The sequence below is a fragment of the Gastrolobium bilobum genome, unplaced genomic scaffold, assembly GCF_033153095.1.
Source record: "Gastrolobium bilobum isolate Gb01-03AN ecotype WA unplaced genomic scaffold, APGP_CSIRO_Gbil_v1 utg8637, whole genome shotgun sequence".
Taxonomy (NCBI): domain Eukaryota; kingdom Viridiplantae; phylum Streptophyta; class Magnoliopsida; order Fabales; family Fabaceae; genus Gastrolobium; species Gastrolobium bilobum.
Window position 1 is genome coordinate 1 of NW_026898325.1, and position 14,793 is coordinate 14,793.

The following is a 14,793-nucleotide window of genomic DNA, read 5'->3' on the forward strand; positions in this document are numbered from 1 at the left end:
CTCGATGGATTCTGGTTCTGGTTCTGGAACTCCAATCCAAGAAACCGCCTCACAGACACAGAAGCAGATACACCTCATCATCTTCCATTTTCAATCTTTAATCTTTAATTTTAAGCTAGCAAGCTAACACGATTATTCATGGGCCTCAGCCCATTTCCCAATTACAAACCGCTATCTCAAAATCCAAAATTCAAAGAGGATCCATTTCCATTTTGGGCTACAGAAGATAGGATAGGATAGGATGACTTATATCCTACTTTTATCACTTATTTAGTTTTGGTGGGTTAATAGGATATGATTAACTTATCCTATTGTCTCATTTTATCTTATTCAATACATGATTTCTTATCCTACAGTGAGAGCTGAGTTAGGATTCAACAGGATAGGATATCAATATTTGATACTCAATATATTCTCATGCTACCTTATATATATATTTTTCTCTCTCTCCTCTCTCTTTCTACATAATCTTATCAGAGAGCTCTTTATTAATATATATTGATAGGATAGGATAAGATGTGTATTAAATTAAAGAGTAAAGCTAATTTTTCTCTCTAACAAAAAAACACTATCCACACTTTAGTTCTTTGTAAAAAAAATTAGTTGCTTCTTCCTATAAAATTTATAATGGATCCATTTTAATTTTTTTGAGAGATTAATATGGGTCTTTTTTGAATTTGTGAGGACTACGATTTCAACTAATTAAGTCCACTTTGAATTTCTTAAGTACCTCAAGATTAATTTTATTTTTTAAACGACTAAAGTAAAGACCGTAATTTTTGTTAGAAATTCAAAAGGGGCTTTACTCTAAATTAAAAAAGATATTTTAATTTTTTTCCATCAAAATTTATCAACTCAATTACAAATTATGGGTATGTTTTATTCTGTTTTAAAATATAGTTATGGAAAAAGATATTTTTTGTGTTTTTTTATTTTTAAAGTTAAAAGTTAAAAATCAAAATACAAAATAAAAATAACTCAAAAATATTTTCTAAATTTGATTTAAAAAAAAACCGTTACAGTTTTTGAAATTCTAAATTTAATATCTCAGCTTTTTCATTCTTTAACCAGTGGTTTTAGCTTTATGCTTCGATCTTCTCTCATAAAATATGAAATAATGTGAAGAAATTTCAGCAATAAGAATTAATTTATATATTGATGATTAAAATCCTCTCGCAAAATTAGAAAAATCGTGGAAATTTATGCATGCGGCTCATTCTTCAAGCACGGGTAAGAGGTGTCCAGTCCAGAGTGAAAATCGTGAAGATCATACTCCCGTTCCACCATCTCCATCAATTGCTACTCCCATGGCGGTTAGTCCTATGCAAGCAAATCAACATGATCAGGAAAATGGGATGAAGCAGATAGCACTTTGAACCAGAATCAAGAGCAGTTATATGACACATTTCATAAAACTGGTCCTGATATATCAGTTGACAACAGCAGCGACATCCAAAATCCTGAAACCTCAACCATCTCTACGTGCATGGAGGTGGACAGAGTTCACCAGGAAGATATTTCAAGAATGAAGGATGCAAGAACCTTGGAGTCTTGCGTTCAACATAGTTTTTAATGAATTTATTCTTCTGAAACTGTAGGGGAGCAGTGAAACCCCAGTTTCAAAATTCGCTTTTTCTGTTTACTAGGAAATATAAGCCTAGTATTGTAGTGATTCTAGAACCTCGGTGTAGTGGTCAAAAAGCTTCTGACATTATCCGAAAATCTGGGTTTAAGCATGCTTTTGTTCAAGAGGCAGAAGGTTACTCAGGGGGTATTTGGATCCTCTGGAATGATGAGACTGGTCTCGTTGAAATTATTAATCACACAAAACAGTTTGTTCATTTTAAAGTTCAGAATTTTCATGTTCCTTCCTTTTCTTGCACGGCAGTTTATGCGAGTCCTAGGGAAGAAAATAGAAAGGAGCTATGGGATGATCTGCTAAACATTAGTCTCCATTGTAATGGGCCGTGGTTGGTGGCTGGGGATTTTAATGAAATAGCAAATCGGGATGAGAAGAAAGGTGGCTGTAGAGTTAACTTAAACAGATGTTCCAATTTTGCAAATGTTCTTCATAATTGCAAGCTGCTGGATCTTGGAGGATCAGGTCCTTGGTTTACATGGAAGGGTCCGAAGTTTCTTCATCTTGATCGTGTTTTTAAGAGGCTGGACCGAGCCTGTGCTAATGCAAGTTGGAAGACTACCTTTACTGATGCTGGCGTTAAGGTACTTCCACGGATTTATTCTGATCATAGTCCCATTTTGGTCTACTTGTCTAACTTGGACACAGGTTGGAAAAATCGTCCCTTTCGCTTTGAGATTGCTTGGATGGAGCATTATAACTTTACTCAGTTTCTGGCTAGGAGCTGGAATGTTGTGAAAGACACTAGAACGAATCTGCATGATCTGACTCCAAATTTAAAAAGATGGAACAAGATAGTCTTTGGCAACATTTTCAATAGGAAGACTAACCTATTGCATAGTATTGCAGAAATTCAGAATCAAGTTGATTATCATACCAACTTATCTCTCCAATCTAGAGAAAAGGAGGTTAGGAAGGACCTTGATGCGGTTCTCATACAAGAAGAGATCTTATGGTTTCAAAAAGCCAGGGTGAAATGGATAAATGATGAGGATAGAAACACCAAATTCTATCACATTAAAACAGCTACTCGAAGAAGTTCGAATAGGATTCTTGAGTTAAAAAATTCTGATGGGATTTGGGTGAAGGAAGCTAGACAACTTCATCAATTGGTAACAGATTTCTATAGCAACTTGTTTAGTGAGGAAGTCCTTAATCGTGATTGGGTGAAATCAAAGACTACTTGGCCCCTTCTGCACGATGATCTGCTATCTAATTTGACTCGTAATCTTTCGGATGACGAAATTTCAAAAGCTGTTTTTAGTATCAATGGGTCAAAAGCTCCAGGGGAAGATGGTTTTCCAGCTGCCTTTTTTCATAAGAATTGGAGTCTTATTAAGACTAATGTTATTAAGGATGTTAACATGATGTTTCAGAATCCCAATCTGATTCACCTTGTGAACTCGACTCTTCTGGTCCTCATTCCAAAAGTAAAGAGACCTGAAAGTGCTAAGCAGCTCAAACCAATCTCTTTGTGCAATGTCATTTATAAAATCCTCAGTAAAATTCTGGTTGACAGAATGAAGCCCCTAATGGAAGAGATGGTGTCTCCCTTCCAAGCTAGTTTTGTTCCTAAACGACATATCCAGGACAACATCATCATCACCCAAGAGCTGATCCATTCAATGCGTAGAATGAGAGGAAGAAAGTGTTTCATGGCAATTAAAATCGACTTGGAAAAGGCTTATGATATGTTAAATTGGGAGTTTGTTCGTAAAATTTTGGATGAAATTCAAATCCCACACTGGTTCACAAATATTATCATGAATTGTATCAACTCTGATAAGGTCTCAGTGCTTTGGAATGGAGCCATTGCAGGTGACTTCCTTCCTTCAAGAGGAGTTCGTCAGGGTGATCCTTTATCTCCCTACATTTTTGTTCTAGCCATGGAAAAATTGTCTCATCTCATTCAAGATGCGGTTGACAATAAGAGATGGAAGCCAATCTCCGTGGGATCAAAAGGTCCTAAGATAGCCCATCTGATGTTTGCTGATGATTTGATGTTGTTTGCAGAAGCTTCTCTAGATCAAATCAAAGTTATAGTGGATTGCTTGGAGACTTTTAGTTCAATGTCTGGCCTAAAGGTTAGTATTCCGAAATCTAGTATTTTTTTCTCGAAAAATACAGATGCTCACATTGCAGATGATATCACAAATGTGTGTGGCTTCAAGCAAACTCACAATATAGGGAGATATCTTGGGTCCATGATGAAACATGGTCGAGTAACCAAAGACCATTATGCTGATGTTGTTGCAAGAATTAGGCACAAGTTATCTGGTTGGAGTAACCAGGTCTTATCTTTTGCCGGTCGAATTACACTTTCCAACTCCGTTATTTCAGCAACTCCTATATTTCAAATGCAACACAGTCTGCTTCCTGTAGCCATTTGTGATGAAATAGAGAAGTTGCAGCGTGCCTTTATTTGGGGTGATAAAAATGGTCAAAGGAGATCTCATCTGGTTGCATGGGATAATATTTGCAAGCCTAAGAGCATGGGTGGCTTAGGGGTGATTAACCTTCGTGTCCAAAATATGGCTTTCTTTCACAAGCTTGCATGGACGATACTTACTTCGCCCGATTCGTTGTGGGTTCGAGTTGTAACAAGTAAATATAAGAGAGGTTTGGATCTTCGGAGGGAAGTAAATCATAAAGCATATGACTCATACTTCTGGAAAAATCTGTGTAGTGTTTGGCCATCTTTTCTTCAAGCAATGCAATGGGAGATTGGAGACGGTAATAATGCATTATTTTGGACAGACAATTGGTTGGGTTTAACTGAGTGTCTTGCCTCTCTGGCTACTCGTACTCCAACTGGTTTGGAGTTGAATCTCCCTGTTAGTGCCTTCGTGAACAGCAATACTGGTCAATGGAACTTTCCCTATATTCGTCAATATCTCAATGATCAAGCTGTTGCAAGGATCCAAGCTGCTCTCATTCCTAGCGCATCGGATGGAAATGACCGCATTATTTGGAGAAATCAAAAGGTTGGCTGCTCTTTAGTTAAAACCGCGTATTATAACATGCTTGGTTTCCCTCTCATGCCGTTGAAAAATTCTTGGACTACCATATGGAAATGGCATGGGCCTCAACGTGTTAAATCTTGTATGTGGATCATAATGCATGGCCGCCTTCTTACTAAAGACCGCACATCTAGATGGAGTGGGGAATCTGGTCATTGTAAAATATGTCCTGGTGAGTTGGAAACAAACCTCCATGTTCTAAGAGATTGTAAGCATGCTAGAAGTGTTTGGAATTCTCTGGTTTCAGCTAATCGGCAAAGCTTATTCTACAGCTTGGATCTTAGAGATTGGGTTGAAAATAATATCTCAAAAGCCTGGAATCAAAGTAATTCAGATGATTGGCGTGATGTCTTTTTTATCTCTTGTTGGTTCATTTGGGGATGGAGGAACAAAAGTGTCCATGATACTAACTTCAAGCATCCAACCCATGGAACGCACATAATTGCTATGTATATAGAGGAAGTTCGTAACTGCATGGGTAGGAAGGCTATGGCTACTACTAGCATTCATCCAACTCGTATGAGTTTATGGAAACCTCCAAGGTTAAATTGGGTGAAGATTAATATTGATGGGGCAGTTGAAAGGAATACTGAGGTGGCTGCTTGTGGTGGGATTATCAGATCTGATGATGGCTCTTGGTTGGGAGGCTTTGAGTATCATATTGGTGCTTGCACTCCTTTAATGGCGGAGCTTTGGGGAACTCTAAAAGGTCTGGAATTGGTTTGGCAACTGGGATTTAAGAAGGTGGAACTAGAAGGATATGCTTCTGAAGTATTCTCTTTGCTTGCTGATTGCAATGCAGCTTGTCAGCCTCGTATAGTGGCTAAGATACAAGCACTCATCGGTCAGGATTGGGAGGTAACGCTTTCTCATATTCCAAGGGAAGCTAATTCCTGTGCTGATTGGTTAGCCAAGTCTGCTCTTCACAAAGATACTGGATTCTGGAGTCATAGAGTTATGCCGTTTCACCTTGCTCAGTTATTTGATCACGATCTTCAGGGAATCTCCTCTTGTAGGGGTATAGACCCTGGATAGTTATTTTTTGTTTCTGGTTGTTTGTTTGTTTTTGTTTGGGGCTTCGCCCCTTAATGTTATCAAAAATAAAATAAAATAATAATTCCCTTCCTATATAGCTTGCCTAAATCAAAAACCTTGTTTGCGTAGGCTTCATACTGACAACCATATTCTTGAGGTATGACAATCAAAATATCACAATTTCAACCATATTCGTAATTGACAGGTAATTTCTTTTAATAATGTAATTAATAAGTCATTGAAATGGTATTGGAGGACATTTAGTGTAAAATTTAATTTGCTGTTGGGAAGGCAAAAGTCAAAACGAAGTGTTATTAAAATGGGTTAGTAGGTATTGAACTGAAAATTTTAAACACTTATTTTTGTAGCAGTATGAACGACAGAAACATGTAGATGTAGTTAATTGTAGACTTGCTTTTGCATCTCCTTTTTATTTTTGCAACATTTATTTATTTATTTTGTAAGTTGGTTCTTCTCTTCAGGGTTGCATATATCATTTGATCATGATCTCTTCTTTTGTCAATGAGAAGAGAAGAGGCATTAGATTATGTGTCGTGTACATTTATTTGTATCTTTCAAAGAGTCCTAAAGCAGTGTTTCTTGTTGAGATTAACAAGAACCTTGAGAAAACAATAAAATCTTCAAAAATAAATATGATAAGTCTGTGTATACTTCCAAAAATCAGTATAGAAAGTGTGAAAGACAGTTTAGGTGATAGGACCCTATGGCTCATTAACTGCTTAACCTATGCACTACCCTTCATCAGATCGTTATTCTTCATAACTAACTTCGTTCTATTTCCTGTCTTCCGCCATAAAGGTTCCTGATCATGTATTTCGGTCCCAAGAATTAAAGTGGTTCCTCATATATTTATCTATTTAATTTTGCTAAGGCAACATGAAGCACGAGTACTTGATTGTGGAAACAACTTGTCCCCACCTCAGACCAAGGCATCCCTGCAGGGGTTACTGTTAATTTTGCCGCACGCTTTAGAAGAATCCGCTCGTATCATTATACTCTGAATAAATGCAATCACCTGAAAAGCAACGTGTGATATGTTAATTTGTTAATTACATGGTTAATAAACGTTGAAAGAACTAACTGACGCATGATGATGAAAAATTTAAACAGTCAGCAGACGAGCTTTCATTAATTAGATCTACGATCATTTAACCCGAGTCTTGATACTCCATGTAAATTAATGCTCCCAACATATACCAACAATTTCAGCACACATCCCGATCATGGTTCAACTTTAGCATAGTTAAAATATTATCATTTTGTGACCAAAAACATATATTTAGTTTGTTTTAGATATTATTTCAACATGTGTGAATTGTTGAGATATTCAAGTGTGATGAGTCCCACATTAGTTGGTAATGTGCTAAGTGAAGAGTATATAAGTGAAAGGACCAATGAACTCAATGCCTTAAGGTTTTGGGTTGAGATGTGGTGTCAGATCCACTTGGTGTACTTGGAGTAACTTGGCTCATTGGTGGTGGTCCCTCGCCACGGGCTTCCCCTGGACCCACCTGATAGTGGTATCAGAGCCGGGTTGGGCTCGAGCCAGCCTGGTGATTGGCTAGGAGGCGGGTCGAGTACTTTGCACGGGCTTTCCCATGGATCCACCTGACATTGTTAGGATATTAAGTGTGATGAGTCCTACATTGGTTTTGGTGATGGGCTAAGTGAAGAGTATAAGTGGAAGGGACCCATGAACCCAATGCCTTAAGGTTTTTGATTTGATTGTGGTGTCGGACCCACTTGGTCTACTTGGAGCAACTTGGCTCATTGGTGGTGGCTCCCCGCCACGGGTTTCCCTTGGACCCGCCTGACATTGGTATCAGAGCCGGGTTGGGCTTGAGCTAGCCTGGTGATTGGCTAGGAGGCGGGTAGAGTACTTTGCGCTTCGGGTACTCGGTTGAGGGGGAGCATACCAATGGTGGGTTTCACACTTGAGGGGGAGATTGTTAGGATATTCAAATGTGATGAGTCCCACATTGGTTGGTAATGGGCTAAGTGAAGAGTATATAAGTGGAAGGGACCTATGAACCCAATGCCTTAAGGTTTTGGGTTGAGACATGGTGTCGGATCCACTTGCTACGGTTGGCGTAGCCTTAACCTATTAGTGGTGGCCTCCCCCCACGGACTTTCCCCTGGATCCGCCTGAGATGAATGAGTTTCGCATAAGCCCTATGTTTGGGATAGATCCATTCCTAGCCAATGGTGTCTTCTGTTATTCCTTTTTATTTTCAGCTAGTTACAAGCTACTAATTAGAGTTCAAAACATATACACTATTAGCGATGAGAATTAAAGGAAACCATATGACGTATATTTATCATATCATTCTAGGCTTAATTTTCCCTTTGTAACGAAGAGCTGCTAACTAAACCCCCACTAAGTGCTCGATCATTGATTTATGTTCTAATCAAGATGGCAGGTTTTCTTACATTAACTAATAGAGAACCCTTGAGGGAAATATCATCTTACCAGTGCTAGCCCAAGGCACATTAGGCTGAAGCCAGGAAAATAAAACGGTGCATCTTCCGACAGGAACAAGGCTGCATAGATGTAGAAGCTTATTAGTTTCTATAATTTTTATAAAAACAAAATAAGTTCCCTTAGATTATGCTCGTCATATACCTGTCAGTGGACTGAAAATCAACGGAGAAATGATGTTGGCTAAGGAACTAATTCCCGAAAGACATCCTTGAACCATTCCCTGTATCAAATACTGATCAGTTAGACTATAAGCAAAAACAGATGATCATTTTTGTACATCTGAAGATGTGATTGAACCCAAGTTGTCCTACAAGGCTACAAATTTCTCCCATGGAAAATATGAAAAGAAGAAATTAAAAAAAAAAAAGCAGGAAATGCAAGTCCTTTGTCATTAGACCTGTTCAGTCGGTCCAACTTGTTTGGATGCAATGCTGCATATCTGTGCAAACAACGATGTGAATGATTAGATTACTCCTTCCCAGTAGTCAAACGCAACAAATTTATACAGAGCTTAACAAGAAAAATTACATTGAAGGTCTAACCGAATACCAGTAAGAAACTTACACTTGGGCGCACAAAAACTCCAAAAATAGAGCAACCTGCCAGGGCATAAGGAATCTGCATGGTTTTTATCAGTTTTGAGGAATTCTTTTGAAAGGATATAAGAAAATACAAAAATGAAAGCGTTTGAAGTAAGTAAATTACCCAAGGTGACCATGATATGCTGTAGATAAAGATCTGCATAACATCATATATTGTGAACCATCAATACTCTCTAAATCTGCTCATTATGTGGAGCTAACTAAGAGTTTCAGGTGAAGGTGGTGGAACTTACACTGATGGAGCTAACAAAGAGCCCTGTGGAGAGCAACTTCTCCTCTCCTATAGCAGGCAATAGTAGGGGCATGAAAAGTAGCTGGGGATTTGCAAGTATCCCAAAGCAGACAGAAATAAGTCAGCAACGTTACCCTTCCTATAGAATGATGAATTTTAAGAAGCAAAATAAATAGCTAAGCTTGGACTTGGGCGGGCCTACTTGTGTAAGAGTTGCTCCAATCCCATTAATTAGCAGCAAATCCGCATATTGGTTCTTGTTGAATTGAAAACGGGCCTTTAAATAATACTGCATGTCGTCCAAGATTTAATTAATTACAGGGCAATAAAAACCTTCACGATTTTCGGTGGCATTAGGGCCTGAATTGCTCATTCTGCCTCTGCTCTCTGCACTTTGAACTTCTTGTTGCAGACAGATAGAAAAGGGGTGAAAATTTAGTGGGATGATTTTTTTTCCTTCAAATTTCACTCCCTGGCTCTTGTTAAATGGTGAAAAATGGGCAAAAAGAATCAATTATATCTCAAGAGGCCATAAATTACAGGGCTGGACTAAAATTAAGTTGCACTTCAATTTCAATTGTCATTTTTTTTTTGGTACCTAGCAAATGAAAGTAAGTTTTATTCCAAATTTTCCTCTGCCAATTATAAGCACAATCAGTCTTCACCCTAGAAAAAACCTCCGTACAATAATTAAGGTCCTTGACTATCTCAAAAGTGTTGCCTGCTCAGATTTGACAATCTTCTTGAGTAGAGAGAGTAATAATTTACCAGCAATGAAGCCATCAACCCGCCATCTGCAAGGCTGTTGAAGAACAAAACAACTGCTGCTTGTGAAAACGTAGGGCTGCAAGATGAAGCTTCTCGGATCAATGAGTTCGTACAAAAAATTAAAATAAAAAATTAAAATAACTCTTTTTGAAAATAAATAAAATAGCTTATATATATAAAAATTATAACAAGAAAGTAAGTTAAAAATAATTTTCTAAAAAGCTTGGGTATATCCCAGACCCCGGTAAAAGATGCTGCATTCCTCACTCACCTACACTTGAGCAAGGAAATTAAATCCCCCAGGGAAGGCAGCCTCTTGAATGGTGCTGTAACTGTTGTAGTTGGCGATGAGTCATTCTCACAAAATTGTTCATCCTCTTTCAACAACGGTTGCCTCTCACCAGCCACACTTTCCTTCAGGAAAATTCTCATGTACACTGCAGCAATCATTGATAAGACTGCTGCAACCTGAATTAATAATAAAGCAAATCAAAGTAAGAATAGTAGTGTTAAACAAACAAACAAAAAAACAAAGATTGAGTGGTAGAAAATGAAAGAAGAAATTAAGAGGGAGGACAGGAGGACATGATGAGATGGAATGAATAAATTACCTGAAATGTGAAAGCAGTAGAGAGGAAACGGGCAGCTAATGTTCCAACCACGAATGAAGCTGATCCTACTCCAGCTAGTATTCCAAATGCGGATGCTCGTTTCCCCTCTGCAACCTTGTCTGCCTAATAAAAACAAATAATTAACAAAAAACATCATCCAAATCCTATCTATTTTACTATTTAATTATTTATGGGATTTGGGAAGAAATACCATACCATACTGTCCATACATGATACATACCACATATCCAAGAGCGAGGCACTGTACGCAGCCTTCCACCATGGCAGCAAAAGTCTTGGCCACATAGTATGCGTAGAAGAAGTTGGCACCCCTGCTATTATATGCCAATATCACTGCAAATATACCCTACAATATATTAGGCCACTTCAAGTTCAAACAAATATATGCCTATGTCCATGCTCACATACTTTAAATATAGAGTAAATAGTCTTGCTCCCTCAAATATCTACTAAATTTTTTTTTAGTCTTGACAATAAAAAATGACTAAATTGGTCGTTAAAATTATGAAAAAAGGGTCACGTTAGTCCTTATGTCAACTCTTGTGTCCTAACGTGGCCCTTATTACATCTAATTTAGTCTTTTTTATTGCCAGAGACTAAAAAGAATTTCGTAGATATTACCGGCACAAAGAGTGTCTACTCTTAAATATATATATTCCCGCAAAGATTATATTTGAGTATAAAGAGAGAAGAGAGTCAAGAGAGAGAGAGACCTAGAGGAATCACAGATACGGTCAGAGGAAGTGTGAGCAAAGCTTTCCTGCCGTATCGGTCTGACAAGTTTCCTATTAAAGGAGTCAGCACCACCGCTCCCACTCCCGTCGCCTGCACCGCCAAACCACCCATTAATGTGAGCTTTTCGGTATTTATTTAACTATTTCTTAATGAACACTTTAAAATTATTAAACACAGGGAAAAGGTTTTCCGGTGTCAACGGATATAAAATTTATTTACGTGAGTTTAAAATATCGTCGTTTTGGACAGAAATCAAAATGTTTTTATAATTATAATATATTGTAAGATTATATTAGTCTTTATTATTATAATTTTTTAATCTTATAATTCCAAATAATTTTGAATTTATTAAAAATAATTTTATTTCCGGTAACTAGAACTTAAACACAACTTAATTTAGAGTATACTTTAAAAACAAAAAATACCACAGTAATGATATTAACTATCCTTTTGATTTTGTAGTCCATAACGGTATTTTTTTAAAGTACCATATTATTTTTTAAAATTATAAACTATTTTAAATATTACTGTCTAAATTATTAAAGTTGTATACTCATAAAAGTTACGTAATTTTATTACCGAATCGATCTGGAATTTATTTTAAATAATTTTGATGGATAATTAATTTTGGAAAACTAATTTATAGTTTTATTGTAATCGAAACTTTATTAAAAAAATAACATTCAGCAATATTCTTGTTCGTGAAAAAAATATTTAAGTAATGTAACCTAACATATCCAAAACTATGGAGACAAAATTTTTGGGCGGAGAGACAAAGTTAAAGAGGGATGATAATCAACGCAGGCACAAAAATTAATTCTAACTGCATTACTCCGTGCAGATAAACTCCCAACCCAACTAATGTTAAACTTTAGAAAATCTTTCAGTTTCTAATAAAGTTTTAAAAATAAACATGATATAAAAATTTTAGATAACAACTCCTTAAAATTATATTATTTCTAAAATGATTAAGCAAAAGTGTATCTATCGTTCAATTTTTTTTTATTAAAGCAAAGTTTAAGTGAGGTTAGACACTGATATTCAGTTAGGGTTAAGAAATATCCTCTAACCTCTTTGAGAATTTTTGAAAGAGATTACATATCATCCATCAATAAAATTCTCACATAAGCTAGCGGAGTTTGAATCCACATCCTTAAGAGATATAGATCAAATATTTAGCCAACTGTAACCCAGTTGACTATCTATCCTACCCTTAATCTCAACTCATTAAAATTCAAGAATAAATACATCTGTATTTAATTCATTTTAGAAATAATTTTATTTTAAAAATAAATTTTGCAAAAGTTTTTATTATTAGATCAATAACTACACGGATCAAAGATAGTAACATACCAACATTGTGTCCATTTAAAAATTAACTTGCATTGAGGTAGCTTTGTCTTGTCTAAAAATGCCACTAATTAATAGTCTTTTTTTTAATACTTTATAATTATTAAGTGAAATCTGATATGGATCTCACTAAAAAACTTAGCACACTACCCGTTAGTTGTGTCAAAACAAGTGTTAAAAAGAGCTTCTACCTTTTTTCTTGCCTTCAATTAACTTAGTTCTCTCATATCTCAATCCAGCAGGGCTTAAGCAATCTTTTTAATAAAATATGACTAATTCAATAATATTTATGTTAAGGTTAATTAATTCTTATTCTATTTTATAATTTTATTCGAGTGTTTTATACATTTATTTTTAATTTGATAAATTTATATATTTTTTATTAAACATTATATATATATATATAAAGAGAGAGAAACAAAATATTTACGTCGCTATAAAAATAATAAGTTTCATTGATTAAAATTAAGAATATACCTTATAGCAAGTGTTTTTATAAGACATCAGATTATATTCTGTAATTTTATTTATTTTTTATTTTTTTTGGTACATGTAATTTTATTTAGTTAGTTATTCATAAAACTAAAGATTTAATGCATCTACCAATCAAAAGCTGAGCCCTTCGGAATGGTAGGTTGGAACTTAGAAGTTTGAAGTTTAGGCGGCGATTTTTAGATACTCAAGCCATCTGAAAAGCCACGTGTATCTTGAACCTCCGCATAGCAATTAAGATAAAACCAAAGGTGAAAATAGTTTAATCGAAAAAGAAAAAAATGTACCTTAATTATATCGTTCAAATATGGAAAAAAAACCTTGATGGACCATATATGGGATGGGATTTGAATAGTTATTTTGAATTTTATGGGAGTGCATGGAATGGAAGCATGGAAGAGAGTGAGAGGCAGAATGAATTAACACTAACTATCCATTGTGACCCATGAAAGTAGCATTCTGGCTAGACAGTTTTGATCAGAAGAGCATTATATATATACATATATATGTGTGTGTGTGTGGAATAGACTATAAGACTATATATTATTTACAGATATACTCACAGCCTGCTGGAAGCCGGTGAGGTAAATGGCAAGCGAACACTGATCTTGACCTGGGCAAAGCGCCGCCATCGTGACGTCGGTGATTGCCGGAAGCACTATGCAACCAGACAAGCCTGTCAGAAACATTGTCACGAAAAGATGCCCCAACCCTGTTCCGCTTACCGCTTCCATCTCCCTAACTCAATCCTCTATGTAGCTCTTCTCTTTCTATATTTAAGAGTGAGTTTTGCACTCAAAAGAATGTCTGCTCTGCACAATATATATTTGGGTCACTTGTGCCCAATTTGTCTGTGAATTAGACAAAGACAAGAGACAGGGACAGGGACAGAGATAGAGCGAGCTTGACCAAGAGAGAGAAGAGATAAGATTCCAAATACCCTATATTAAAATGGAATTATTAACCGAAACACGACTCAGGAAAGCAAAAAGACGAAGGAGACGTAGCTTCTAAGTTAATTGCTCTATCTCTATGTATATGGTTTTAAACGGTGGTTAATTATGGCCATCGCATCGACAAAAGCATAGTGGGGAGTAAGTAATTGCATGCTTTCCTAAATCATATTTTCGTGTCTTTTACTGTTTCACGCTTAGCCTCTCATTTTCAATCCATAGCCAATGTTTTTTCTTTCTTTGTCGCACTGCGTTATGAACCATCCAACTTACTTATCATTTCCTCAATACTACTTATTTCTCATTATATTTGTGGTGCTGACCAATAAGACCTTCAAATTTTGAATTAACAGAAAGACAAGGAAAATAAAAAAACAGAGTAGCGAACAAACAAATCATTAGTTGGAGATTTGAATTAATTTCGTATTCTCACACCTAGTTACTTATGCTTGCCCTAATTAAGTAATTAGCTGCCTAGTTAGCGGGCGTAAATTTATTTAGGTAATGATCGCATAATAAATGATACTTTTGCAGTTTCGGCTCCGCAAGAAAAGGCTAGATATGGAAAACACTCTGTCTTTGTCAAGATGGCGGTGAGACAGAGGGAGCAGATTCAGAGCCGTGCAAAAATGTAAAAAAAATGGAAATGTCATGGATATACGAGTGAAAACTATTAGGGGAACACAATATAATTATAATACATTATTATTCACTTTTCGTTTCTCGATGTTTTACTTTCTTGTTTTCACGTATACGAAAGTTTTGATTTGAGGAGAATTCTTAGTTACCACAAGTCCACAATAACTGAGAATGTTTTAGGAGGAGCTAATAT

At 36.1% G+C, this 14,793-nt stretch overlaps 1 protein-coding gene across 1 annotated transcript; it reads right to left on the reverse strand.

Annotated features, from left to right (window-relative positions):
- Positions 1–6,199: 6,199 nt before the first annotated feature.
- On the reverse strand, positions 6,200–14,044 carry LOC133314909 (uncharacterized). Its single transcript, XM_061516452.1, has 14 exons — positions 13,572–14,044; positions 11,145–11,256; positions 10,652–10,764; positions 10,411–10,533; positions 10,071–10,267; positions 9,800–9,875; positions 9,234–9,320; positions 9,033–9,113; positions 8,903–8,935; positions 8,762–8,815; positions 8,595–8,636; positions 8,339–8,417; positions 8,186–8,256; positions 6,200–6,730 (listed from the first exon to the last, which is right to left on the reverse strand). The coding sequence occupies exons 1-14, from the start codon at positions 13,740–13,742 to the stop codon at positions 6,635–6,637; spliced, it is 1,335 nt and encodes a 444-aa protein (XP_061372436.1). The 5' UTR covers positions 13,743–14,044; the 3' UTR covers positions 6,200–6,634.
- Positions 14,045–14,793: the final 749 nt, after the last annotated feature.